Raw genomic sequence first — 26,716 nt, forward strand, 5'->3', positions numbered from 1 at the left:
GGCGGGTGAAGGTGAGAGGGGCGGGTGAAGGTGAGAGGGGCTGGTGAAGGTGAGAGGGGAGGGTGAAGGTGAGAGGGGCGGGTGAAGGTGAGAGGGGCTGGTGAAGGTGAGAGGGGCGGGTGAAGGTGAGAGGGGCTGGTGAAGGTGAGAGGGACGGGTGAAGGTGAGAGGGGCGGGTGAAGGTGAGAGGGGCTGGTGAAGGTGAGAGGGGAGGGTGAAGGTGAGAGGGGCGGGTGAAGGTGAGAGGGGCTGGTGAAGGTGAGAGGGGCGGGTGAAGGTGAGAGGGGCTGGTGAAGGTGAGAGGGACGGGTGAAGGTGAGAGGGGCGGGTGAAGGTGAGAGGGGCTGGTGAAGGTGAGAGGGGCTGGTGAAGGTGAGAGGGGCTGGTGAAGGTGAGAGGGGCGGGTGAAGGTGAGAGGGGCTGGTGAAGGTGAGAGGGGCGGGTGAAGGTGAGAGGGGCTGGTGAAGGTGAGAGGGGCTGGTGAAGGTGAGAGGGGCTGGTGAAGGTGAGAGGGGCGGGTGAAGGTGAGAGGGGCTGGTGAAGGTGAGAGGGGCGGGTGAAGGTGAGAGGGGCTGGTGAAGGTGAGAGGGGCTGGTGAAGGTGAGAGGGGCTGGTGAAGGTGAGAGGGGAGGGTGAAGGTGAGAGGGGCGGGTGAAGGTGAGAGGGGCTGGTGAAGGTGAGAGGGCGGGTGAAGGTGAGAGGGGCACAAGACCAGCTGGGAGCGTGACAGGGTCACTACAGGGCGGGACAGGTAGGGTCCGCAGCCACTGGAGGGAGGTGAAGGGACCCACAGGAGATGAGTGGGACCACAGTGGGGCCACAGTGGGGCCACAGCGGGGCTACAGTGGAGCCACAGTGGGGCCACAGCGGGGCTACAGTGGGGCTACAGTAGGGCCACAGCGGGGCCACAGTGGGGCCACAGCGGGGCCACAGTGGGACCACAGTAGGCCACAGCGGGGCCACAGTGGGACCACAGTAGGGCCACAGCGGGGCCACAGGAGATGAGTGGGGCCACAAGATGGTCCTGGGGATGGCCCTGGAGGAGGAGGAGGGAAGACGCTGCTCCAGACGGGGCCACAGTGGGCCACAAGATGGCCCTGGAGGAGGAGGAGGGAAGACGCTGCTCCAGACGGGGCCACAAGATGGCCCTGGAGGAGGAGGAGGAGGAGGGAAGACGCCGCTCCAGACGGGGCCACAAGATGGCCCTGGAGGAGGAGGAGGAGGAGGGAAGACGCCGCTCCAGACGGGGCCACAAGATGGCCCTGGGGATGGCCCTGGAGGAGGAGGAGGAGGGAAGACGCCGCTCCAGACGGGGCCACAAGAACAAGGAGGACGGGGCCCATATTACCCGACAAGATAATGGCGGCGGAAACGTTTTGGGGAAGTCGATGAATGAGGTAATTAGCGTTAGGACGCGAGGGGGGGGGGGGGGGGGATAACTCGTATCTACCAGTTGGTGTCTTACACAAGAGTGATCAGGTGGCGCGTCATGGCTCCTGCCTACACAACCTTGGCACAAGAGTGATCAGGCGGCGCGTCATGGCTCCTGCCTACACAACCTGGGCACAAGAGTGATCAGGTGGCGCGTCATGGCTCCTGCCTACACAACCTTGGCACAAGAGTGATCAGGTGGCGCGTCATGGCTCCTGCCTACACAACCTTGGCACAAGAGTGATCAGGCGGCGCGTCATGGCTCCTGCCTACACAACCTGGGCACAAGAGTGATCAGGTGGCGCGTCATGGCTCCTGCCTACACAACCTTGGCACAAGAGTGATCAGGTGGCGCGTCATGGCTCCTGCCTACACAACCTGGGCACAAGAGTGATCAGGCGGCGCGTCATGGCTCCTGCCTACACAACCTGGGCACAAGAGTGATCAGGTGGCGCGTCATGGCTCCTGCCTACACAACCTTGGCACAAGAGTGATCAGGTGGCGCGTCATGGCTCCTGCCTACACAACCTGGGCACAAGAGTGATCAGGCGGCGCGTCATGGCTCCTGCCTACACAACCTGGGCACAAGAGTGATTAGGTGGCGCGTCATGGCTCCTGCCTACACAACCTGGGCACAAGAGTGATTAGGTGGCGCGTCATGGCTCCTGCCTACACAACCTGGGCACAAGAGTGATCAGGTGGCGTGTCATGGCTCCTGCCTACACAACCTGGGCACAAGAGTGATCAGGTGGCGCGTCATGGCTCCTGCCTACACAACCTTGGCACAAGAGTGATCAGGTGGCGCGTCATGGCTCCTGCCTACACAACCTGGGCACAAGAGTGATCAGGTGGCGCGTCATGGCTCCTGCCTACACAACCTGGGCACAAGAGTGATCAGGCGGCGCGTCATGGCTCCTGCCTACACAACCTGGGCACAAGAGTGATCAGGTGGCGCGTCATGGCTCCTGCCTACACAACCTGGGCACAAGAGTGATCAGGCGGCGCGTCATGGCTCCTGCCTACACAACCTGGGCACAAGAGTGATCAGGTGGCGCGTCATGGCTCCTGCCTACACAACCTTGGCAAACAGAATTAGGCTGCAGAAGAGGCTGTAGTTTACCTCGGCTGTCGGTTAATTGGTAATCTGTGATTCGATGAATTATGATAAATTACTTGACAGAGAAAGTTAGGTTTGGGGCAATGGAGTCTGTGGCGTCATTGATTGGAGATTTGCATGGGGGGCGGCGGATAGATTCGGTTATGGATAGGATGGTGATTGGGTTATCTTAAGGTTATCTTGAGATGATTTCGGGGCTTTAGTGTCCCCGAGGCCCGGTCCTCGACCAGGCCTCCACCCCTAGGAAGCAGCCCGTGACAGCTGACTAACTCCCATGTACCTATTTACTTCTAGGTAACAGGGGAATAATGCATTGAACAAGGATGGATTGATGAAAGGGCTATGACCGAGGCCATGAATGGGTTTATTAGCGTTGAAATGGAAAGAATAATGGATAGAAGATATGTGGAACGGAAGATAAAGGAATGGATATAATAGATATAACAATGACCTAATGGGTTAACATTATTTACGAGTCTATTAATGGGTTATCTGGGTGATGAATAGTGGCATCATCGAGGCGGTGGATTGGCGGATCAGTACCATGATGGATCTGGTTATAAAATAGGTAAGCGTTAATGTGATACAGTGTAGTAGGCCAATCCACCAGCCCATGATAGATGGGGTGGTGGATATACACAGAGGAGGTGACCGAATGTGAATATTGTGTACTACAACATGTGCCCATGAGAACCTGTACATATCCCACCCATAACCCCCATGGCAGCTACAACACGCCCACCAACATCCCATAATCCCATGCTAAATAGTACATACTACCCCCCCGTCCTCCCATGGTGGGAGGCAGCATATACTGTTTCTCAAAATATTACTTCATCAATGCAACCCAATAAATAGGGGTTCCAGCAGACTATTGGTGTTTGCACTAGAACACGGGGTGAAGTTCTAGTGTTCAAGGGCACTAGTGTATCTAATATCTAAGATACTGGTGTATCTAGTACTCACCTAGTTGTGTTTGCGGGGTTTGAGCTCTGGCTCTTTGGTCCCGCCTCTCAAATGTCAATTAACTGGTGTACAGATTACTGAGCCTATTGGGCTCTATTTTTTTATTCATTCATATCTATATATGAAACTGTGTATGGAGTCAGCCTCCACCACAACACTACTTAATGTATTCCATTTATTAACTAAACTGACACTGAACAAATTCTTTCTAACGTCTCTGTGGCTCATCTGGGTACTAAGTTTCCATCTGTGTCCCTTTGTTGGTGTTCCATCCGCGCTGAAGAATTTTTCTTTGTCCACCCTGTCAATTCCCCTGAGAATTTTGTTGGTGGTTATCATGTCTCCCCTTACTCTTTACTCTAGTATACATCTACAGATGTACAGCTCACATATAACCTGCATACCTTATAATTATAATCGGCGCTTGTTACAAGCATTTTTGTTCTATATAATATCTAGGTATTTCCAACCCCTGACCTTGCCTCCTGCTCACGCCAGACAGTAATGTGCCTCACACAAACATAGGATATAAAACCCACTCACAAAATTTCCATTATTAATTTGACATGAGACGAGCGGAAGAACATCATTAACTTAGTAATGAATTGACAGTTCTGTGTAGCTCTTTAAATCCGTTCCTTTCACACATAAATTAGCATAAAAAATAATGAGTTGTCCTCTGGAATACCGACATTCAATGTGCAAAATGAACATTGTCCCTCACTGTGTGAAGACAACACTATGACACATGTAAGTTCCCGCGTTCCTGGTTTCCGTTCGAGCTGCGTATTTGAGGTTTTCTTAGGGTTGGACACCAGGCTTCGCGAGATCGCCGACTGCTCTATGTCCAGTGTAATGTTTCCCTCTGATCTACTTCTGTTGGGACACTGAACTACTTCTGTTGGGACACTGATCCACTTCTGTTGGGACACTGATCTACTTCTGTTGGGACACTGATCTACTTCTGTTGGGACATTCTGATCTACTTCTGTTGGGACACTGATCTACTTCTGTTGGGACACTCTGATCTACTTCTGTTGGACACTGATCTACTTCTGTTGGGACACTCTGATCTACTTCTGTTGGGACACTCTGATCTACTTCTGTTGGGACACACTCTGATCTACTTCTATTAGGACACACTCTGATCTACTTCTGTTGGGACACACTCTGATCTACTTCTAATGGGACACACACTCTGATCTACTTCTAATGGGACACACACTCTGATCTACTTCTGATGGGATACAGATCTACTTCTGATGGAATATCCTCTGATCTACTTCCGATGGGACACCATCTGATCTACTCCTGATGGGACACTCTCTGTTCTACTTCTGATGGACACCCTCTGATGTACTTCTGATGGACACCCTCTGATCTACTTCTGATGGACACCCTCTGATCTACTTCTGTTGGGACACTCTCTGATCTACTTCTGATGGGACTCCCTCTGATCTACTTCTGATGGACACCCTCTGATCTACTTCTGATGGACACCCTCTGATCTACTTCTGTTGGGACACACTCTGATCTTCTGATGGGACACCCTCTGATCTACTTCTGATGGGACACCCTCTGATCTACTTCTGATGGACACCCTCTGATCTACTCCTGATGGGACACACTCTGATCTTCTGATGGGACACTCTCTTATCTACTTCTGATAGGACACGCTCTGATCTACTTCTGATGAGACACTCTTTGATCTACGTCTGATGGGACACCCTCTGACCTACTTCTGCTGGGACACTCTGTTTATATATATAATATATATATATATATATATATATATATATATATATATATATATATATATATATATATATATATATATATATATATATATATGTCGTACCTAGTAGCCAGAATGCTCTTCTCGGCCTACTATGCAAGGCCCGATTTGCCTAATAAGCCAAGTTTTCCTGAATTAATATATTTTCTCAAATTGTTTCCCTATGAAATGATAAAGCTACCCATTTCATTATGTATGAGGTCAATTTTTTTTTATTGGAGTTAAAATTAACGTAGATATATGACCGAACCTAACCAACCCTACCTAACCTAACCTAACCTATCTTTATAGGTTAGGTTAGGTTAGGTGGCCGAAAAAGTTAGGTTAGGTTAGGTTAGGTAGGTTAGGTAGTCGAAAAACAATTAATTCATGAAAACTTGGCTTATTAGGCAAATCGGGCCTTGCATAGTAGGCTGAGAAGTGCGTTCTGGCTACTAGGTACGACATATATATATATATAATAAGAGAGAGAGAGATACCATCACGCGCATCACTAAACAGTAACCGTGGATGGAAAGTGACACCTGAAGCCATCTATACAAGCGAACTTGCCTCCTCGATACACAAACAAATGTATTTGTCATCACACCCGGCGCTCCCGGGGCTGACAGAGAACCTTCCCCTCGGACTGGACCAGTGCTGCCCGCCTCCCCTCACTCGGGGAGGGGTCAATACGCAAGTTTGACTTGATCTTCGCTTTAGACCCTTCAATATAAATGTGGATTCCCAACATGATCTTCTAGTAGTCACAGATTATTTATAATAATACATGAGGTACATCTGCATTAGTGCAGCTACCCTACACTATATGAAGTGGAGTACAGTGTGTCAAAAAAGGTAACTCGGTGATGATAAAAAATCCCCATCACACAGGATGGTTAGTCATACAGTGCCATATGTTCAGTAGCCTGCACTGACAAATTTTGGGTACACTGTGAGGATATCTTCAAGAATACGAGAGTTGTCGGAAAATCCGACACCATTTAATAATCATACAGATAATAGCTGTGTTGTATAAACAAGTTACCCATAGAAAACGTAACTTGTAGTGGAATTACCATCTAAAGAAAACGGGATATCATCACCACATACCATTATAATTCACCAGCTATTCTGCTGGGAATTATTCTTAAATACATTAGTCTTTGGACTTTACCATCATAAAAACATCTTATATAAATTAACTTAATTATCAATATTAAAGTAGAGTAAATGTGACCCTTCTATCACTTTCTGAAATCTGGACAAAGTAGGCCAGGCGTCAGGGAGGAAGGGGGGAGTCATTGTTGTGTCACCTCCGAGACGTGTGGAGCAAATTTAGCTCCTATCATATCTGGACAATGTCGGCCAGTAACGTCAATAGTATGGAGTGTTAAACAGCCATTGTTGATACGAGACCAGAGGCTCACACGGGAGCAAATTCGGCTCCTGTTAATTTTACTTGGACGTAGTGTTATGGAAACCAAAGGTACCATCTCCAACACGATGTCTACAATTCAAGTTAAGTGTCTATCCGAAACCCGTTTATCATTCATTTATGGCCATTAATGTCAGGATATAGGGTGACCCGGTTAGATCACGTGGAAGCCTCAAACTAAAGGTAATTAAGCCAGGTCTTTAATGTTCCATGTACTGTATAGTGTTTTCTCTGATATAGCTTGTCATATATAGGATTCTGGCTTCACAGCTAGCGCACTTTTGACAGGTCAAGACGAGGATGCAAGATTATGTGCACCAGTTACTGGGTGATAGAAGCTACCTCAAAGAGGATAATTTGGTGTCTACACCCTAGTTATACCTGGTGGACTAACCTGCTGTACTATAAGATAAGGAACCTTTTCAATGTATGTAGTTACTGTAGTTTGATTGGCTGCATATATATTAATTTAATAACCCCCCCTAATGTGTAGAGGATCGATTTGTGAGATTATGAGATTATTGCAGAAATACAGTCCACTTATCATTATACAAATTGCTATCGAAGTATATAAATTAAATAAATATAAATCTCACAGGTCGGTTCCCACAAGAGTGAATAAAGTAATTGCAAAGCTCCAGGTACCTCATGCCAACTGGTCTGAAAGGTCTAATAACTGGACATTCGGTGATGTAGTGCGGGAGATCATGCCGCAGTTCCTGCTCACAGAGTTTGCACCTGGAGTGCTCAGGATTGGGAGATCCGTCACCTGCAGCCACCTGCCACAGGTAACGGTAACCCAACGTGATCCTTGCAACCACTGTGTCGCACAGTCTAGTGGACGTTTTGTGTTGACCATAGATATAGGTTTCAGATCTGAACAAATCATAGATTTTTAGACTAGTACTTTCAGGTCGTTGGGAGTTAGTAATTTCTTTCCTATCAGACCTGAGTGTTTGGACCAATACAATTTTGACAGTAGAGATGGGGATACCTACCTTGTGATGATTTCGGGGCTTTAGTGTCCCCGCGGCCCGGTCCTCGACCAGGCCTCCACCCCCAGGAAGCAGCCCGTGACAGCTGACTAACACCCAGGTACCTATTTTACTGCTAGGTAACAGGGGCATAGGGTGAAAGAAACTCTGCCCATTGTTTCTCGCCGGCGCCTGGGATTGAACCCAGGACCACAGGATCACAAGTCCAGCGTGCTGTCCGCTCGGCCGACCGGCTCCCTCGCTCTTTCGCTCCCTTGTCTTTCACAGTTAGTAACTAATAGTTTCCTGTTGACATAGTTAGCCTCACACCGGTCTTGGCTTCCCCACACACCAGTCTTAGCTTCCCCACACACAAGTCTTGGCTTCCCCACACACCAGTCTTGGCTTCCCCACACACCAGTCTTAGCTTCCCCACACTCCTGTCTTAGCTTCCCCACACACAAGTCTTGGCTTCCCCACACACCAGTCTTGGCTTCCCCACACACCAGTCTTAGCTTCCCCACACTCCTGTCTTAGCTTCCCCACACACAAGTCTTGGCTTCCCCACACACCAGTCTTGGCTTCCCCACACACCAGTCTTGGCTTCCCCACACTCCTGTCTTAGCTTCCCCACACACCAGTCTTGGCTTCCCCACACACCAGTCTTAGCTTCCCCACACACCAGTCTTGGCTTCCCCACACACCAGTCTTGGCTTCCCCATACACCAGTCTTGGCTTCCCCACACTCCAGTCTTAGCTTCCCCACACACCAGTCTTAGCTTCCCCACACTCCTGTCTTAGCTTCCCCACACACCAGTCTTGGCTTCCCCACACACCAGTCTTGGCTTCCCCACACTCGTCTTAGCTTCCCCACACACCAGTCTTGGCTTCCCCACACACCAGTCTTGGCTTCCCCACACACCAGTCTTGGCTTCCCCACACACCAGTCTTGGCTTCCCCACACTCCTGTCTTAGCTTCCCCACACACCAGTCTTGGCTTCCCCACACTCCTGTCTTAGCTTCCCCACACACCAGTCTTGGCTTCCCCACACTCCTGTCTTAGCTTTCCCACACACCAGTCTTGGCTTCCCCACACACCAGTCTTAGCTTTCCCACACACCAGTCTTGGCTTCCCCACACACCAGTCTTGGCTTCCCCACACACCAGTCTTAGCTTCCCCACACTCCTGTCTTAGCTTTCCCACACACCAGTCTTGGCTTCCCCACACACCAGTCTTGGCTTCCCCACACACCAGTCTTAGCTTTCCCACACACCAGTCTTGGCTTCCCCACACACCAGTCTTAGCTTTCCCACACACCAGTCTTGGCTTCCCCACACACCAGTCTTGGCTTCCCCACACACCAGTCTTAGCTTCCCCACACTCCTGTCTTAGCTTTCCCACACACCAGTCTTGGCTTCCCCACACACCAGTCTTGGCTTCCCCACACACCAGTCTTGGCTTCCCCACACACCAGTCTTGGCTTCCCCACACACCAGTCTTGGCTTCCCCACACACCAGTCTTGGCTTCCCCACACACCAGTCTTGGCTTCCCCACACACCAGTCTTGGCTTCCCCACACACCAGTCTTGGCTTCCCCACACTCCAGTCTTAGCTTTCCCACACACCAGTCTTGGCTTCTCCACATTCACAAATGATCCTAAATCCGCAAAATTAGCGTAATTATTATTATGTATTTAGGGTGAAAAGGAAGTCTTCAAATATCCCGCATTACTCACACTGATTTTCTCACTGAAAATTCACGTCATTGTTATTTCCCTTTATAACAAATATATTAATATTGTAGATAATAATTCGTTTCCACCTTATTATCTAAAGTTGTTGGGCGCAATGTCTGGATAGGTCTACCTCACTGGTAGGAAGCCTAGGTTAATGTTAGTCACTGGTAGGAAGCCTAGGGTAATGTTCCTCACTGGTAGGAAGCCTAGGTTAATGTTAGTCACTGGTAGGAAGCCTAGGTTAATGTACCTCACTGGTAGGAAGCCTAGGTTAATGTTCCTCACTGGTAGGAAGCCTAGGTTAATGTTCGTCACTGGTAGGAAGCCTAGGTTAATGTTCCTCACTGGTAGGAAGCCTAGGTTAATGTTCCTCACTGGTAGGAAGCCTAGGTTAATGTTCGTCACTGGTAGGAAGCCTAGGTTAATGTTCGTCACTGGTAGGAAGCCTAGGTTAATGTTCGTCACTGGTAGGAAGCCTAGGTTAATGTTCCTCACTGGTAGGAAGCCTAGGTTAATGTTCCTCACTGGTAAGAAGCCTAGGTTAATGTTCCTCACTGGTAGGAAGCCTAGGTTAATGTTCGTCACTGGTAGGAAGCCTAGGTTAATGTTCGTCACTGGTAGGAAGCCTAGGTTAATGTTCCTCACTGGTAGGAAGCCTAGGTTAATGTTCGTCACTGGTAGGAAGCCCAGGTTAATGTTCCTCACTGGTAGGAAGCCTAGGTTAATGTTCGTCACTGGTAGGAAGCCTAGGTTAATGTTCGTCACTGGTAGGAAGCCTAGGTTAATGTTCCTCACTGGTAGGAAGCCTAGGTTAATGTTCCTCACTGGTAGGAAGCCTAGGTTAATGTTCCTCACTGGTAGGAAGCCTAGGTTAATGTTCCTCACTGGTAGGAAGCCTAGGTTAATGTTCCTCACTGGTAGGAAGCCTAGGTTAATGTTCCTCACTGGTAGGAAGCCTAGGTTAATGTACCTCACTGGTAGGAAGCCTGGGTTAATGTACCTCACTGGTAGGAAGCCTAGGTTAATGTACGTCACTGGTAGGAAGCCTAGTTAATGTTCGTCACTGGTAGGAATGATAGATTAATATACGTAAGGAGCGCGGGACATCCAGACTGTTCACCTCATTCTAATCACCTGGTTCTGTTCTAATCACTCTCAGAACTCAACTGATAATCAACTGGCGTAAGGGGGTCTCTAATCCTGGTGGGCTCTATCCTGGCTCCATGTGTAACCGAGCATGGAGTCCGTCTGCACCGCGGCGCGTGTAGTGGACCCGCCGTTAATTACTCTCACCAATTTCGTTCTGGTGTCTCTGTGTTCTAAACATTTTAAATAGTGTAGGTCCATTATTTACCTCATCTGCGGGTACAGCTCTAAAGAATTTAAATACCAAATTAACGAGCGACATGTAACAAGTAGATTACCTTCCCATTACGCGAACACGAATTTTCTCAATCTTTCGTACATTTCTTTTCTCTGTTGGAGGTAAATCAAAAATCAATTCTCCAAAATTCATTTTTATTTCTAGTCTGACGCGACACGAGTGCGTTTCGTAAAACTTATTACATTTTCAAAGACTTTAGTTCACAAATACACAACTGAATAGAACTTACGCATCTCCGATTTTATATCTACATTTGAGTGAGGTGGAAGGGGTGATGTGGCATTAACACAAGACAGAACAAGATGTGGCATTAATAGGGTATTAATTTCATCAACACAAGACAGAACAAGAAGTGGTATTAATAGGGTATTAATTTCATCAACACAAGACAGAACACGAAACAATGGATATTGAATAGAAGTGTTTGTAGAAAGCCTATTGGTCCATATTTCTTGATGCTTCTATATTGGAGCGGAGTCTTGAGGTGGGTAGAATATAGTTGTGCAATAATTGGCTGTTGATTGCTGGTGTTGACTTCTTTATGTGTAGTGCCTCGCAAACGTCAAGCCGCCTGCTATCGCTGTATCTATCGATGATTTCTGTGTTGATTACTAGGATTTCTCTGGCGATGGTTTGGTTGTGGGAAGAGATTATATGTTCCTTAATGGAGCCCTGTTGCTTATGCATCGTTAAACGCCTAGAAAGAGATGTTGTTGTCTTGCCGATATACTGGGTTTTTTGGAGCTTACAGTCCCCAAGAGGGCATTTGAAGGCATAGACGACGTTAGTCTCTTTTAAAGCGTTCTGTTTTGTGTCTGGAGAGTTTCTCATGAGTAGGCTGGCCGTTTTTCTGGCTTTATAGTAAATCGTCAGTTGTATCCCCTGATTTTTGTCTGTAGGGATAACGTTTCTATTAACAATATCTTTCAGGACCCTTTCCTCCGTTTTATGAGCTGTGGAAAAGAAGTTCCTGTAAAATAGTCTAATAGGGGGTATAGGTGTTGTGTTAGTTGTCTCTTCAGAGGTTGCATGGCTTTTCACTTTCCTTCTTATGATGTCTTCGACGAAACCATTGGAGAAGCCGTTATTGACTAGGACCTGCCTTACCCTTCAGAGTTCTTGAAGAACTCTGTAGGGTAAGACGTTTGCGAGGCACTACACATCAAGAAGTCAACACCAGCAATCAACAGCCAATTATTGCGCAACTATATTCTACCCACCTCAAGACTCCGCTCCAATATAGAAGCATCAAGAAATATGGACCAATAGGCTTTCTACAAACACTTCTATTCAATATCCATTGTTTCGTGTTCTGTCTTGTGTTGATGAAATTAATACCCTATTAATACCACTTCTTGTTCTGTCTTGTGTTGATGAAATTAATACCCTATTAATGCCACATCTTGTTCTGTCTTGTGTTAATGCCACATCACCCCTTCCACCTCACTCAAATGTAGATATAAAATCGGAGATGCGTAAGTTCTATTCAGTTGTGTATTTGTGAACTAAAGTCTTTGAAAATGTAATAAGTTTTACGAAACGCGCTCGTGTCGCGTCAGACTAGAAATAAAAATGAATTTTGGAGAATTGATTTTTGATTTACCTCCAACAGTGAAGCGTAATGTACGAAAGATTGAGAAAATTCGTGTTAGAATTATTAATCTTACTTTTTCGGTCATATTTAATAATATATGTCTACAGGAAAGACTGCTACCAAAATATACTAATATATATATATATATATATATATATATATATATATATATATATATATATATATATATATATATATATATATATATATGTCGTACCTAGTAGCCAGAACGCACTTCTCAGCCTACTATGCAAGGCCCGATTTGCCTAATAAGCCAAGTTTTCATGAATTAATATATTTTCTCTAATTTTTTTCTTATGATATGATAAAGCTACCCATTTCATAATGTATGAGGTCAATTTTTTGTATTGGAGTTAAAATTAACGTAGATATATGACCGAACCTAACCAACCCTACCTAACCTAACCTAACCTATCTTTAAAGGTTAGGCTAGGTTAGGTTGCCGAAAAAGTTAGGTTAGGTTAGGTTAGGTAGGTTAGGTAGTCGAAAAACAATTAATTCATGAAAACTTGGCTTATTAAGCAAATCGGGTCTTGCATAGTAGGCTGAGAAGTGAGTTCTGGCTACTAGGTACGACATATATATATATATATATATATATATATATATATATATATATATATATATATATATATATATATAATATACTGTGAGGGGTGTTCTCCGCCCAATTGTAATTTTTTCTGAAGCAATTAGAGACCTGAAGGACAGAACAAATGTATAATTAGTGAATTTGGTCGTCCATTGTCGAGACGACAAAAATGTTCAAGATCTTGTAAATTAATTCGGTATTAATAGTTTAGTATTTTATTACAGGCAATAATTATAAAATGTTTGGTACCAGTAACTTATGCTAAATATTATTGAATATAAGACGAGCCATTTAATTTGTTCTTTAAATCAATTTTAGTAGTTCCTAAAGTTTTTGATCGGCGTAATATATTTGGTTTAATTTTTTTTACAATATTTCATATTAGAGAGTTAAGAGTTAAATTAGTTACACCTTGAAACACATATGAGCTCTCTGTTTATATACACCACAATTTCATTTATCATGTTATATATGGTGTGTGACGTCTGGGGGGGGTGGGGGGGGGGAGAGATCGTAGCCTCGTGGACATAACCTCACTCCTGGCCGTAACTTAAGCCTCGTGAACATAACCTCACTCCTGGCCGTAACTTAAGCCTCGTGGACATAACCTCACTCCTGGCCGTAACTTAAGCCTCGTGAACATAACCTCACTCCTGGCCGTAACTTAAGCCTCGTGGACATAACCTCACTCCTGGCCGTAACTTAAGCCTCGTGGACATAACCTCACTCCTGGCCGTAACTTAAGCCTCGTGAACATAACCTCACTCCTGGCCGTAACTTAAGCCTCGTGGACATAACCTCACTCCTGGCCGTAACTTAAGCCTCGTGGACATAACCTCACTCCTGGCCGTAACTTAAGCCTCGTGGACATAACCTCACTCCTGGCCGTAACTTAAGCCTCGTGGACATAACCTCACTCCTGGCCGTAACTTAAGCCTCGTGGACATAACCTCACTCCTGGCCAGCTGGATTTCAGCAAACCAATTAAGAGCTTCTTGTCTGACAGGCTACACACACACAGTGTGCTCTGAGGTAGAGAGCGGGGGTGGGACGGTCCCCCCGGCGCTGAGAGAGGAAGTAGGAGGAATTAGTTGTGCTGAGAGATTGGTACGTGGAGAATCTCGTAGGATCTGAGATTAGAAGCTGTGAGTACATTAGAGGTAAGGACGGGCTGAGCTGTGATAGGCCACTATCACACACACTCCCGCCCGTCAGCAAGCAACTGTTTCATTAGCCGAAGGTGTTTCCGTCAAACTCTTCAATTATCACAACACAACGTACAAGCTGATTACATCTCATCTTCTGTTTGATTTGTTTTTAATATGTATGCTTTATGTCCTGAGTTTAGTGGAATTACAGCAATTTGAATCTCCTAACTGATAACACCTCCTTATATGACTACGTCTCCAGGATGAAAAGAAATTATTCTCAAATTCTCGAAAATATTCTCAAAATACGAGCTATTGCAGTATACACGCTATTAAACAAAGCATTTTATCATATACACATTAATTTTCTAGCTAACAAACTCTGACTTTCAATATGAATACAAAACTGGTTATACAACAACGCTTTGTATTTTAAATTAATATCTAACATTTTATGGATGTGAACCCCTTGGTGGACCTATGATGACATTGGTCAGCTTAATTGTGAATGGTGGTAATGTTGTAGACCTGTCTTGGGTGTCCATCCTCGCACTGTCTGCAGTATGTTTATATATACTGGTGTAGCAGGCGGCCACAGGAGACAACATCACTCATCATCACGGTGAACACCTCAGCTGCATAGTTGAGATAGTGAAATAACTACTTTCACAGAGATATGGATTACTGCCAGGGATTGTGAGTGCCATTTGAAGTCAAATGGATGTTATGTAAGTGTTACAAACTTTATCTGATGTTATGTGTAGAGTGTATGTAGTAATTTGTCTCAAGAGAGAGACATAATATTGAAACAACAGGTGTTAATGTGTGTTTACGGAGGCGGTCAGCTGCAAGTCGGCGATATACCTCCGCCCAACAAAGTAGGACCTTCACATATTCAATGATTATGGATAACCAGTAGAATATATATGAACATTTTATTAGTGAAAAATGGACTCATATATATTTGTTACAAGTGTTGTTAAAGGGGAACATTTGGGAATTTTTCAGTGATGATTTGACATGTTGTATTGAGGGGCGGAGGCGAGAGGGCGTCCTCAGCCAGAAGACTTCCAGAGTCCCACAATAATGTCTGGACTCGTCACTGAGTTACCACGTCTCCCGACACCTTCTCCCAGGGTCCCCAGACAACATATTTTCCTCTTCACTAGAAAAAAAATCTTTGGGGGATTTCGACAGGCAATGAAGTTGACAAATTGTAAATAATTGAAACCGATAATGACAATAACGATTCCAGATTTGATGGGCGACCAGTAATTTTGGTGGAGAGGTTCTCAGCGCTGTAATAATTTATGTTTCCCCGAGCACAGTTGATGAGTTGACACGCAGTGTGATGCAGGTCTCAGAACATGATATATATATTTATATATATATATATATATATATATATATATATATATATATATATATATATATATATATATATATATATATACATATATATTTCTTGCAACATTCAAATGAGCACGAACTGTGTTGGAAGGACGAAATCTCGCGAATTATTTCATGAATTCAGATTGATAATTTTACTTCTGAATAAATAATCAGTTTAAATAATCGCTTCAATTCTTGTTGCGCACAGAACCGAGTTTGGTAACAAGCAAAAGCATTTGTCCAACAGAGAAAACTTATATTAAAATTGTATTTGTGCAATATTCTTCGTCTCGTGAGTGTCTACAAAGATGTTATTGACATATCACTGGATGAGGGCGTAGGTTCAAGTACGTTTATTGAGACAATAAGAAACATCTCAAAATTATAGAGTAGCCTGGGCCTTTTTTTAACCCTCCTTGTATGAGGCTGTTTGTTCCATGTTTGGCTCGAGCCCTCTCAACCTTTCAACCCTGGGAAAGGTCTCGAGCTTTTACTGAGGCCACAGCAAAGCTTACTGACCAACCTGAGGTATACTCGAGTCCTGAACATATGATAAATGTAAACTGTGTACATGCACTGTGAAGTGGGTTACACTAGGTTACTATACACCTCGGGCGACGTGAGTATTGAGAAGTAGTGTGGTGTAGAGACAGCCTCTCCGACTGCCTTTGTATACATAACACAACATTGCTAAAGTGGTGAGATGGTAGTCTGTGAAACTAGTGTTACTTTAATGAAAAAACTTTGAATTTCATTTATAAAGGCTTTTGATATAAATACACCAACGTACAAAGTATGTTTCCGGACTTTGTGGTCCTCGTTGTTGAGGAAAATAACGATATTATTCACATAGAAGAATCTTAATTAAAGTTACAAAAGGCCACATGTCTGCTCATGATATTCCAGGATAAACTGCAGAGCCAGAGGGCACGGGATGATTGTATGAAAATATTGTTCCGGCTTCAGTAGAGGCCTCAGAAAATCCTCGGATATTCAGTAGAACTCCAGGTTGCCATCCTTATTCCATGTAGTGATTTAGTCCTATAGAGCGTGTGTGTGGTAACACCCATCGCATACGTTCGAACCCTCAACACGGCTCCGACATATTTTCTCATTGATGCAGTCACGTTAGTGTGATTACTCTCTGTGATTCTATACTATTATCCGTCATACATAAAGCCTTTGCTAGAAAGTACTATATACTGAAAATATTTATGACAGACACACATAATCGTCCAAATAAATTGGTACAACGTATATGTTATAGGCTTCCTGCTCAGTCTATTGGCATTCAAAATAGAATATATATACGATAAAAATGCGCAATAAATTTGTGATAGTTTGTATTTACAAGAATCAAAATATTTTCTGCAGACTCTGGAAAAGTTTACACAATAACGCAGGAAAATGGCGTTGGTTTACATCGTTGACACAACTTCGTCAAATGCAAATATCCTTCAATTAATAGCTTCTAAAAATTTAATTTAGTAATTTAAATGCGATAGTTGGTGAAGAATTTAGTTAAAGCGGCCTATTGTATTCATTACAATACTGATAATAAAACAGGCACAGTTATGCAACAGTACTGAATTAAGAGTATTTAATGATACTAAAAATTTGTAGCATGTGACAGACAGAGGTAGAATACTGAAATAAAATGCTCCCCAAACATCAACAAATCTTGCTCATCGAAACCAACGAACCAGTAAGCAAGAGAAAAGAGCAGAATAGGCTGCAACAACAAACAATAGAAGCCCATACGTCTTGGAAAACTTAATTATGAATCATATTTCCCCGAAAATAGGATAGCAACCGCCATAGAAATTTTACCGTTGCATAAAAATGAAAATTTTCCGTCTGAGTCTAATGTTTCTTTAGCAGCAGAAAATGAGGACATAGGCTGCCACAACACACACACCAAGGATTTGAAATCAGATTATATTTTCTATGCTGTGGATTTTTGTATATATTATTCCATTACTAACATTATTAGGCAATGAGCCTATTTTTTCGTCCATTGTGAAGGAAACTCTGCCCATTTGTTTTCTGCCGGTGCTGGGACTCGAACCACAGTCCCAAGGTACACGAGTCTAGAGCGCTGTCCTCTCAGCCATCAGCCCCCCCCCCCTCCTTTATATGTGTGTGTGTGTGTGTGCGCGTGCGTGTGTACTCACCTAGTTGTGCTTGCGGGGGTTGAGCTCTGGCTCTTTGGTCCCGCCTCTCTACCGTCAATCAACAGGTGTACAGGTTCCTGAGCCTATTGGGCTCTATCATATCTACACTTGAAACTGTGTATGGAGTCAGCCTCCACCACATCACTGCCTAATGCATTCCATTTGTCAACCACTCTGACACTAAAAAAGTTCTAATATCTCTGTGGCTCATTTGGGCTCTCAGTTTCCACCTGTGTCCCCTAGTGCGTGTGCCCCTTGTGTTAAACAGCCTGTCTTTATCTACCCTGTCGATTCCCTTGAGAATCTTGAATGTGGTGATCATGTCCCCCCTAACTCTTCTGTCTTCCAACGAAGTGAGGTTTAATTCCCGTAGTCTCTCCTCGTAGCTCATACCTCTCAGCTCGGGTACTAGTCTGGTGGCAAACCTTTGAACCCTTTCCAGTTTAGTCTTATGCTTGACTAGATAAGGACTCCATGCTGGAGCCGCATACTCCAGGATTGGTCTGACATATGTGGTATATAATGTTCTGAAAGATTCCTTACACAAGTTTCTAAAGGCCGTTCTTATGTTAGCCAACCTGGCATATGCTGCTGCTGTTATCCTCTTGATATGAGCTTCAGGGGACAGATCTGGCGTGATATCAACCCCCAGGTCTTTTTCTCTCTCTGACTCTTGAAGTATTTCATCTCCCAAGTGATACCTTGTATCTGGTCTCATGCTTCCTAGCCCTATCTTCATTGCATTACATTTGCTTGGGTTAAACTATAACAGCCATTTGTTCGACCATTCCCGCAGCTTGTCCAGGTCTTCTTGAAGCCTCAAGCTGTCCTCCTCTGTCTTAATCCTTGTCATAATTTTGGTGTCGTCAGCAAACATTGAGAGGAATGAGTCTATACCCTCTGGGAAATCATTTACGTATTTCAGAAACAGAGTAGGTCCAAGTACAGAGCCCTGTGGGGCTCCCTTATCCACTGGAGCGCCTTACCAGTTACTCCTGCCTGTTTCTCCAGCTTATGCATCAACCTTTTATAGGGTACTGTGTCAAAGGCTTTCCGACAGTCCAAAAAAATGCAGTCCGCCCACCCTTCTCTTTCTTGTCTTAATCTTTGTGTGCGTGTGTGCGCGTGCGTGTGTGTGTGTGTGTGTGTGTGTGTGTGTGTGTGTGTGTGTGTGTGTGTGTGTGTGTGTGTGTGTGTGTGTGTGTGTGTGTGTGTGTGTGTGTGTGTTTGTGTGAATGCTCCGGCATACTTGTCTTGTAGTCATCAGTGGAGATGGCTTCCAAGACTTTTGCTTCAAGCGTATTACATTGGTAAGTAATCAACAAGATCTGCTCAAGTAGTTGAGGTTTGAGGGTTTTGACCTTCAGCTCTTGGGTCCCACTTCTCATCTATAAATCTATCCATTTAATCACTGCTCCGATGACTTTTATTATAATAGGTTGGGCACCAGGCGGTGCCTGCTCTCATCCTTTACCATAACAGTTGCATGGCTCACCTCTACGACTTTTATTAATCATTAAAAATGTAATTCTCTGTTTAAAAACACTTGCATAAATGTTAAAATATTTGCTAATCTTGTGAGAAAATCTATTCAAGTCCGGAGACAGGTCATTAGCCATCCCTGAAGATATATGGTTTGGGGGAGATTGTTTGGAACACAACACTGCTGGTTTGCTGTGGGTGCCCATATGGTTAGGGGGTAATCCCTAAGCGGTGTTCACTCTAACTTCAGACGTGAAGGCAAGAGTCAGGTGTTGTAGCCGCAGGTGTTGTTGGTGTAACTTGTTGGTGAATACTGTTGTCTAAGATGCCCGCTCCTGTTGCTGGATCCTGTTGCTCGCTCCTGTTGTTGCTGTTTCTTGCTCCTGTTGCTTGTTGCTGTTCATCGCTGCTGTTGCTTGCTGTTGTTGATCGCTGGTGTTATACGCTGCTGTTGCTCGCTGCTGTTGATCGCTGCAGTTACACGCTGCTGTTGCTCGCTGCTGTTGCTTGATGGAAGGGTTAGACTCAGGGTCCCTTTGAGCTCTTCACAATATTTTTCACAGTTCACTTTGTGTTCGACAGCACGCTCACTTCTCAATTTTAATTTTGTTTTGTTCATACATTGTTTAGCTGTGATTTACGTCTGGTTCATTAAAGTGAATGTCAAGGGCGGCGTAACTTACTGCTGGAGACTCCGGCAATTGCTCTCTCAACATTGCAAGATAAACAAGTCCATAAGAGAGAGAGAGAGAGAGAGAGAGAGAGAGAGAGAGAGAGAGAGAGAGAGAGAGAGAGAGAGAGAGAGAGAGAGAGAATATGACATGAGAAAGAGTGATCCTTTTAATAACAGACAGCAACAAACACCAGACAGACAGACAGACAGACAGACTAGCAAGCAGATATTATTAAACTACAGCGAACTAGACATTGAGATGAAGGGAGTAATGAATTCAACTCCAGTCCGAAATTATGTTTCACTTTTTCTTAATTGTCGCGAATTTTGCACGTATTGGACGTGACTGTAATTCCTAACTATCTGTAATAGTGAGAGAGAGGGAGGGGGGGAGGGGGAGGGGGAGAGAGAGAGAGATTGTACCACAACGCTAAACTGATATGTCAAGGAAATTTAACAGGAAAGAAGAAATATTGACCTAAATCCTGCTACTGTTACTGTTGCTGCTACTGTTACTGTTACTATTTCTGCTACTCTTACTGTTGATGCTACTGTTACTGTTGCTGCTACTGTTACTGTTACTATTTCTGCTACTCTTACTGTTGATGCTACTGTTACTGTTGCTGCTACTGTTACTGTTGCTGCAACTGTCACGGGAAATGTTGGTGGTCGTGCAGTCTGTAATGCCAGTCACAAAATATTAAAAAAAAAAAAAAAAAAGTCAAACTGCAAAGGTGTCTTCACAGTGAGGTAAACTGTAGGATAAAGAAAGCACAGGGAGAAAACATTTAAAAATACTTTACTTTAAAAATAAATCTTACTTTAAACAAATTACAAAATAAAACATGTTATTAAATTTGGCTTTATACAGAGTGCAAAACAAGGTAAACAGACAATTAAATTTACGTTACGTTAATACTAGAAAATATGATGCAGGAATACTGTGAGTCAAACTGAATAGCTCCGTTACCACACCGGGGCATGTCAACAGGTCTACTCAGTAAGAGCACTCAGGAGTAATCTGAATCTTGGAGAGCTTGGGAGCCCTATTTATACAGATTGACGGTCGGGCAGAGGGCGCTGATGGCTTCTTTAACTAGGAACCGGCTCACTTAAACTGCTTGTTTCGGAGGTTGTGGTCTCCCAGTGACCCGGGTGCGAGGTCTCCCAGTGTCCCAGGTGCGAGGTCTCCCAGTGTCCCAGGGCGTGGTCTCCCAGTGTCCCAGGGCGTGGTCTCCCAGTGACCCGGGTGCGAGGTGGGGTGACGGGTGGTCGTGGTGGTGGAGGGAGACTGGTAGTACTGTCTAGGCGTCTGGAAGTAGTAGTTGTTGTTGTTGTTCTTGGCTGCAGCTCTTGATTAAATAGAGGTGAATGAGTAGAATAGGCGATAACGGAGTAGGCCGAATCTATTCCTAGAGATTATACCGTGATACTACTATTACTGTTTTTGCTACTGTTACTGTTGCTGCTACTGTTAATGTTGCTGCTACTGTTACTGTTTCTGCTACTGTTACTGTTGCTACTGTTAATGTTGTTGCAACTGTTACTGTTTCTGCAACTGTTACTGTTGCTGCTACTGTTACTGTTGTTGCTACTCTTAATGTTGTTGTTACTGTTTCTGCTACTGTTCCTGTTGTTGCTACTGTTAATGTTGTTGCTAGTGTTACTTTTGTTGCTACAGTTAATGTTGTTACTGTTGCTGCTACTGTTACTATTGCTGCTGCTGTTGCTGTTGTTGCTACTGTTACTGGAGATCAGCTGGGAACATATATGAGTGAGAGCAGCAGCCTCACATGAACCAATAGCCGTCTTTCAATTCCTTAAATCACATATATTTTTATATTTTTATGTTATGTAACTTATTCCAGACGAAGGAGACGAGAGATTATTATGAGACTACGACCTTTCTTGTTCCTGTTCTAGAATACATTTATTACGACACAATTCTGAAGTTAATCTGAAAGATGTTTTATATTTACTCTATGTTAATTTTCTTGGATTTTATTTTACGTTGAAATTGACCCTGGTGGTGCTCAGGGTCTAGTGCTCTGGTGAGGTGCTCAGGGTTTGGTGCTCTGATGTGGTGCTCTGGTGAGGTGCTCAGGGTTTGGTACTCTAGTGTGGTGCTCTGGTGTGGTGCTCAAGGTCTGATGCTCTGCTGAGGTGCTCTGGTGAGGTGCTATGGTGTGGTGCTCTGATGTGGTGCTCAGGGTCTGGTGCTCTGGAGTGGTGCTCTGGTGAGGTGCTCTGATGTGGTGCTCAGGGTCTGGTGCTCTGGTGAGGTGCTCTGGTGTGGTGCTCAGGGTCTAGTGCTCTGGTGAGGTGCTCAGGGTCTGGAGCTCTGATGTGGTGCTCAGGGTCTGGTGTGGTGCTCTGGTGAGGTGCTCAGGGTTTGATACTCTAGTGTGGGGCTCTGGTGTGGTGCTCAGGGTCTGGTGTGGTGCTCTGGTGTGGTGCTCAGGGTCTAGTGCTCTGGTGAAGTGCTCAGGGTTTGGTGCTCTGATGTGGTGCTCAGGGTCTGATGCTCTGGTGAGGTGCTCAGGGTTTGGTGCTCTGATGTGGTGCTCAGGGTCTTATGCTCTGGTGTGGTGCTCAGGGTCTGGTGTGGTGCTCTGGTGTGGTGCTCAGGGTCTAGTGCTCTGGTGAGGTGCTCAGGGTTTGGTGCTCTGATGTGGTGCTCAGGGTCTGATGCTCTGGTGAGGTGCTCAGGGTTTGGTACTCTAGTGTGGGGCTCTGGTGTGGTGCTCAGGGTCTGGCGTGGTGCTCTGGTGTGGTGCTCTGGTGTGGTGCTCTGGTGTGGTGCTCAGGGTCTAGTGCTCTGGTGAGGTGCTCAGGGTTTGGTACTCTAGTGTGGGGCTCTGGTGTGGTGCTCAGGGTCTGGTGTGGTTCTCAGGGTCTAGTGCTCTGGTGTGGTGATCAGGGTTTGGTGCTCTGATGTGGTGCTCTGTTGTGGTGCTCTAGTGTGGGGCTCTGGTGTCGTCCTCTAGTGTGGTGCTCTGGTATGGTGCTCAGGGTCTGGTGCTCTGGTGTGGTGGTCTGATGTGGTGCTCTGGTGTGGTGCTCTAGTGTGGTGCTCAGGGTCTGGTGCTCTGGTGTGGTGCTCTGGTGTGGTGCTCTGGTGTGATGCTCTGGTGAGGTGCTCTGGTGTGGTGCTCTGGTGTGGTGCTCTGGTGAGGTGCTCTGGTGTGGTGCTCTGGTGAGGTGCTCTGGAGAGGTGCTCCAGTGTGGTGCTCTGGTGTGGTGCTCTGGTGTGGTGCTCTGGTGTGGTGCTCTGGTGTGGTGCTCTAGTGTGGTGCTCTAGTGTGGTGCTCTGGTGTGGTGCTCTGGTGTGGTGCTCTGGGTGGGATGCTCAGGTGAGGTGCTCTGGTGTGGTGCTCTGGTGTGGTGCTCTGGTGTGGTGCTCTGGTGTGGTGCTCTGGTGTGGTGCTCTGGTGTGGTGCTCTAGTGAGGTGCTCCAGTGTGGTTCTCTGGTATCTCTCTACTTTCTGGTGTTCTGTTATTACGGAAGTTCCTCCATGCCCTTTTGTTCAGCTCCTTTGCTTTCATACATTCCCTATTAAACCACGGATTCTTCCTTTGCTTCTCTGTTTTTTCCTGTGTGTGTGTGTGTGTGTGTGTGTGTGTGTGTGTGTGTGTGTGTGTGTGTGTGTGTGTGTGTGTGTGTGTGTGTGTGTGTGTGTGTGTGTGTGTATGTGTGAGTGTGAGTGTGAGTGTGAGTGTGAGTGTGTGTGTGTGTGTGTGTGTGTGTGTGTGTGTGTGTGTGTGTGTGTGTGTGTGTGTGAATGTTCCGTCATTCTTGCCTTGTAGTCATCAGTGGAGATGGCTTCCAAGACTTCTGCTTCAAGCGCATTACATTTAATCTAATCAACAAGATCTGCTCAACTAGTTGAGGTTTGAGGGTTTTGACCTTCAGCTCTTGGGTCCCACCTCTCATCTATAAATCTATCCACTTAATCATGCTACGATGACTCTTATTATAAAAGGTGGGGTACCAGGCGGTGCCTGCTCTCATCCTTTACCATAACAGTTGCATGGCTCACGTCTAGGACTTTTATTAATTATTAAAAATGTAATTCTCTGTTTGAAAACACTTGCGCAAATGTTAAAATATTTGCTAATTTTGTGAGAAAATCTATTCAAGTCCGGAGACAGGTCATTAGCCATCCCTGAAGATGTATGGTTTGGGGGAGATTGTTTGGAACACAACACTGCTTGTTTGCTGTGGGTGCCTATGTGGTTATGAGTAATCCTTAAGCGGTGTTCACTCTAACTTCAGACGTGAAGGCAAGAGTTAGGTGTTGTAGCCGCTGGTGTTGTTGGTGTAACTTGTTGGTGAATACTGTTGTCTAAGATGCTCGCTCCTGTTGCTGGATCCTGTTGCTCGCTCCTGTTGCTCGCTGTTGTTGCTCACTGCTGTTGCTCGCTGCTGTTGCTCGATGCTGTTGCTTGATGGAAGGGTTAGACTCAGGGTCCCTTTGAGCTCTTCACAATATTTTTCACAGTTCACTTTGTGTTCGACAGCACGTTCACTTCTCAATTTTAATTTTGTTTTGTTCATACAAAGTTTAGCTGTGATTTACGTCTGGTTCATTAAAGTGAATGTCAAGGGCGGCGTAACTTACTGCTGGAGACTCCGGCAATTGCTCTCTCAACATTGCAAGATAAACAAGTCCATAAGAGAGAGAGAGAGAGAGAGAGAGAGAGAGAGAGAGAGAGAGAGAGAGAGAGAGAGAGAGAGAGAGAGAGAGAGAGAGAGAGAGAGAGAGAGAGAATATGACATGAGAAAGAGTGATCCTTTTAATATCAGACAGCAACAAACACCAGACAGACAGACAGACAGACAGACTAGCAAGCAGATATTAAACTACAGCGAACTAGACATTGTGATGAAGGGAGTAATGAATTCAACTCCAGTCCGAAATTATGTTTCACTTTTTCTTAATTGTCGCGAAGTTTGTACGTATTGGACGAGGCTGTAATTCCTAACTATCTGTAATAGTGAGAGAGAGGGAGGGGGGAGGGGGGAGGGGGAGAGAGAGAGTGAGGGGGGGGAAGAGGGTGGGTGAGAGAGAGAGAGAGAGAGAGAGAGAGAGAGAGAGAGAGATCGTACCACAACGCTAAACTGATATGTCAAGGAAATTTAACAGGAAAGAAGAATTATTGACCTAAATCCTGCTACTGTTACTGTTGCTGCTACTGTTACTGTTACTATTTCTGCTACTGTTACTGTTGCTGCTACTGTTACTGTTGCTGCAACTGTGACGGGAAATGTTGGTGGTCGTGCAGTCTGTAATGCCAGTCACAAAATATTAAAAAAAAAAAATAAAAAGTCAAACTGCAAAGGTGTCTTCACAGTGAGGTAAACTGTAGGATAAAGAAAGCACAGGGAGAAAACATTTAAAAATACTTTACTTTAAAAATAAATCTTACTTTAAACAAATTACAAAATAAAACATGTTATTAAATTTGGCTTTATACAGAGTGCAAAACAAGGTAAACAGACAATTAAATTTACGTTACGTTAATACTAGAAAATATGATGCAGGAATACTGTGAGTCAAACTGAATAGCTCCGTTACCACACCGGGGCATGTCAACAGGTCTACTCAGTAAGAGCACTCAGGAGTAATCTGAATCTTGGAGAGCTTGGGAGCCCTATTTATACAGATTGACGGTCGGGCAGAGGGCGCTGATGGCTTCTTTAACTAGGAACCGGCTCACTTAAACTGCTTGTTTCGGAGGTTGTGGTCTCCCAGTGACCCGGGTGCGAGGTCTCCCAGTGTCCCAGGTGCGAGGTCTCCCAGTGTCCCAGGGCGTGGTCTCCCAGTGTCCCAGGGCGTGGTCTCCCAGTGACCCGGGTGCGAGGTGGGGTGACGGGTCGTGGTGGTGGAGGGAGACTGGTAGTACTGTCTAGGCGTCTGGAAGTAGTAGTTGTTGTTGTTGTTCTTGGCTGCAGCTCTTGATTAAATAGAGGTGAATGAGTAGAATAGGCGATAACGGAGTAGGCCGAATCTATTCCTAGAGATTATACCGTGATACTACTATTACTGTTTTTGCTACTGTTACTGTTCCTGCTACTGTTAATGTTGCTGCTACTGTTACTGTTTCTGCTACTGTTACTGTTGCTACTGTTAATGTTGTTGCAACTGTTACTGTTTCTGCAACTGTTGCTGTTGCTGCTACTGTTACTGTTGTTGCTACTGTTTCTGTTGCTACTACTGTTACTGTTGTTGCTACTGTTAATGTTGTTGCAACTGTTACTGTTTCTGCAACTGTTACTGTTGCTGCTACTGTTAATGTTGTTGTTACTGTTTCTGCTACTGTTCCTGTTGTTGCTACTGTTAATGTTGTTGCTACTGTTACTTTTGTTGCTACTGTTACTTTTGTTGCTACTGTTAATGTTGTTACTGTTGCTGCTACTGTTACTGTTGCTGCTGCTGTTGCTGCTACTGTTACTGGAGATCAGCTGGGAACATATATGAGTGAGAGCAGCAGCCTCACATGAACCAATAGCCGTCTTTCAATTCCTTAAATCACATATATTTTTATATTTTTATGTTATGTAACTTATTCCAGACGAAGGAGACGAGAGATTATTATGAGACTACGACCTTTCTTGTTCCTGTTCTAGAATACATTTATTACGACACAATTCTGAAGTTAATCTGAAAGATGTTTTATATTTACTCTATGTTAATTTTCTTGGATTTTATTTTACGTTGAAATTGACCCTGGTGGTGCTCAGGGTCTAGTGCTCTGGTGAGGTGCTCAGGGTTTGGTGCTCTGATGTGGTGCTCTGGTGAGGTGCTCAGGGTTTGG

At 45.0% G+C, this 26,716-nt stretch overlaps 1 protein-coding gene across 1 annotated transcript; it reads left to right on the plus strand.

Moving 5' to 3' along the window:
* The first annotated feature begins 1,256 nt into the window (after window positions 1-1,256).
* Window positions 1,257-26,402, plus strand: LOC138368642 (antifreeze protein Maxi-like). The gene is made up of 2 exons (XM_069331322.1): window positions 1,257-1,397; window positions 25,920-26,402. Exons 1-2 carry the CDS (start codon window positions 1,257-1,259, stop codon window positions 26,400-26,402), a joined length of 624 nt encoding a protein of 207 aa, XP_069187423.1.
* The last annotated feature ends 314 nt before the right edge of the window (window positions 26,403-26,716 follow it).

The sequence above is a fragment of the Procambarus clarkii genome, chromosome 3 (assembly GCF_040958095.1).
Source record: "Procambarus clarkii isolate CNS0578487 chromosome 3, FALCON_Pclarkii_2.0, whole genome shotgun sequence".
Lineage (NCBI taxonomy): Eukaryota > Metazoa > Arthropoda > Malacostraca > Decapoda > Cambaridae > Procambarus > Procambarus clarkii.

Bases quoted from the DNA above. Each gene is read 5' to 3' on its own strand.
- LOC138368642 (XM_069331322.1), top strand. From the start codon at position 1,257: ATGGCCCTGGGGATGGCCCTGGAGGAGGAGGAGGAGGGAAGACGCCGC. The intron at 1,398-25,919 runs GTAATTAGCGTT...ATCTATTCCTAG, and splicing joins TGGGGAAGTCGATGAATGAG to AGATTATACCGTGATACTAC.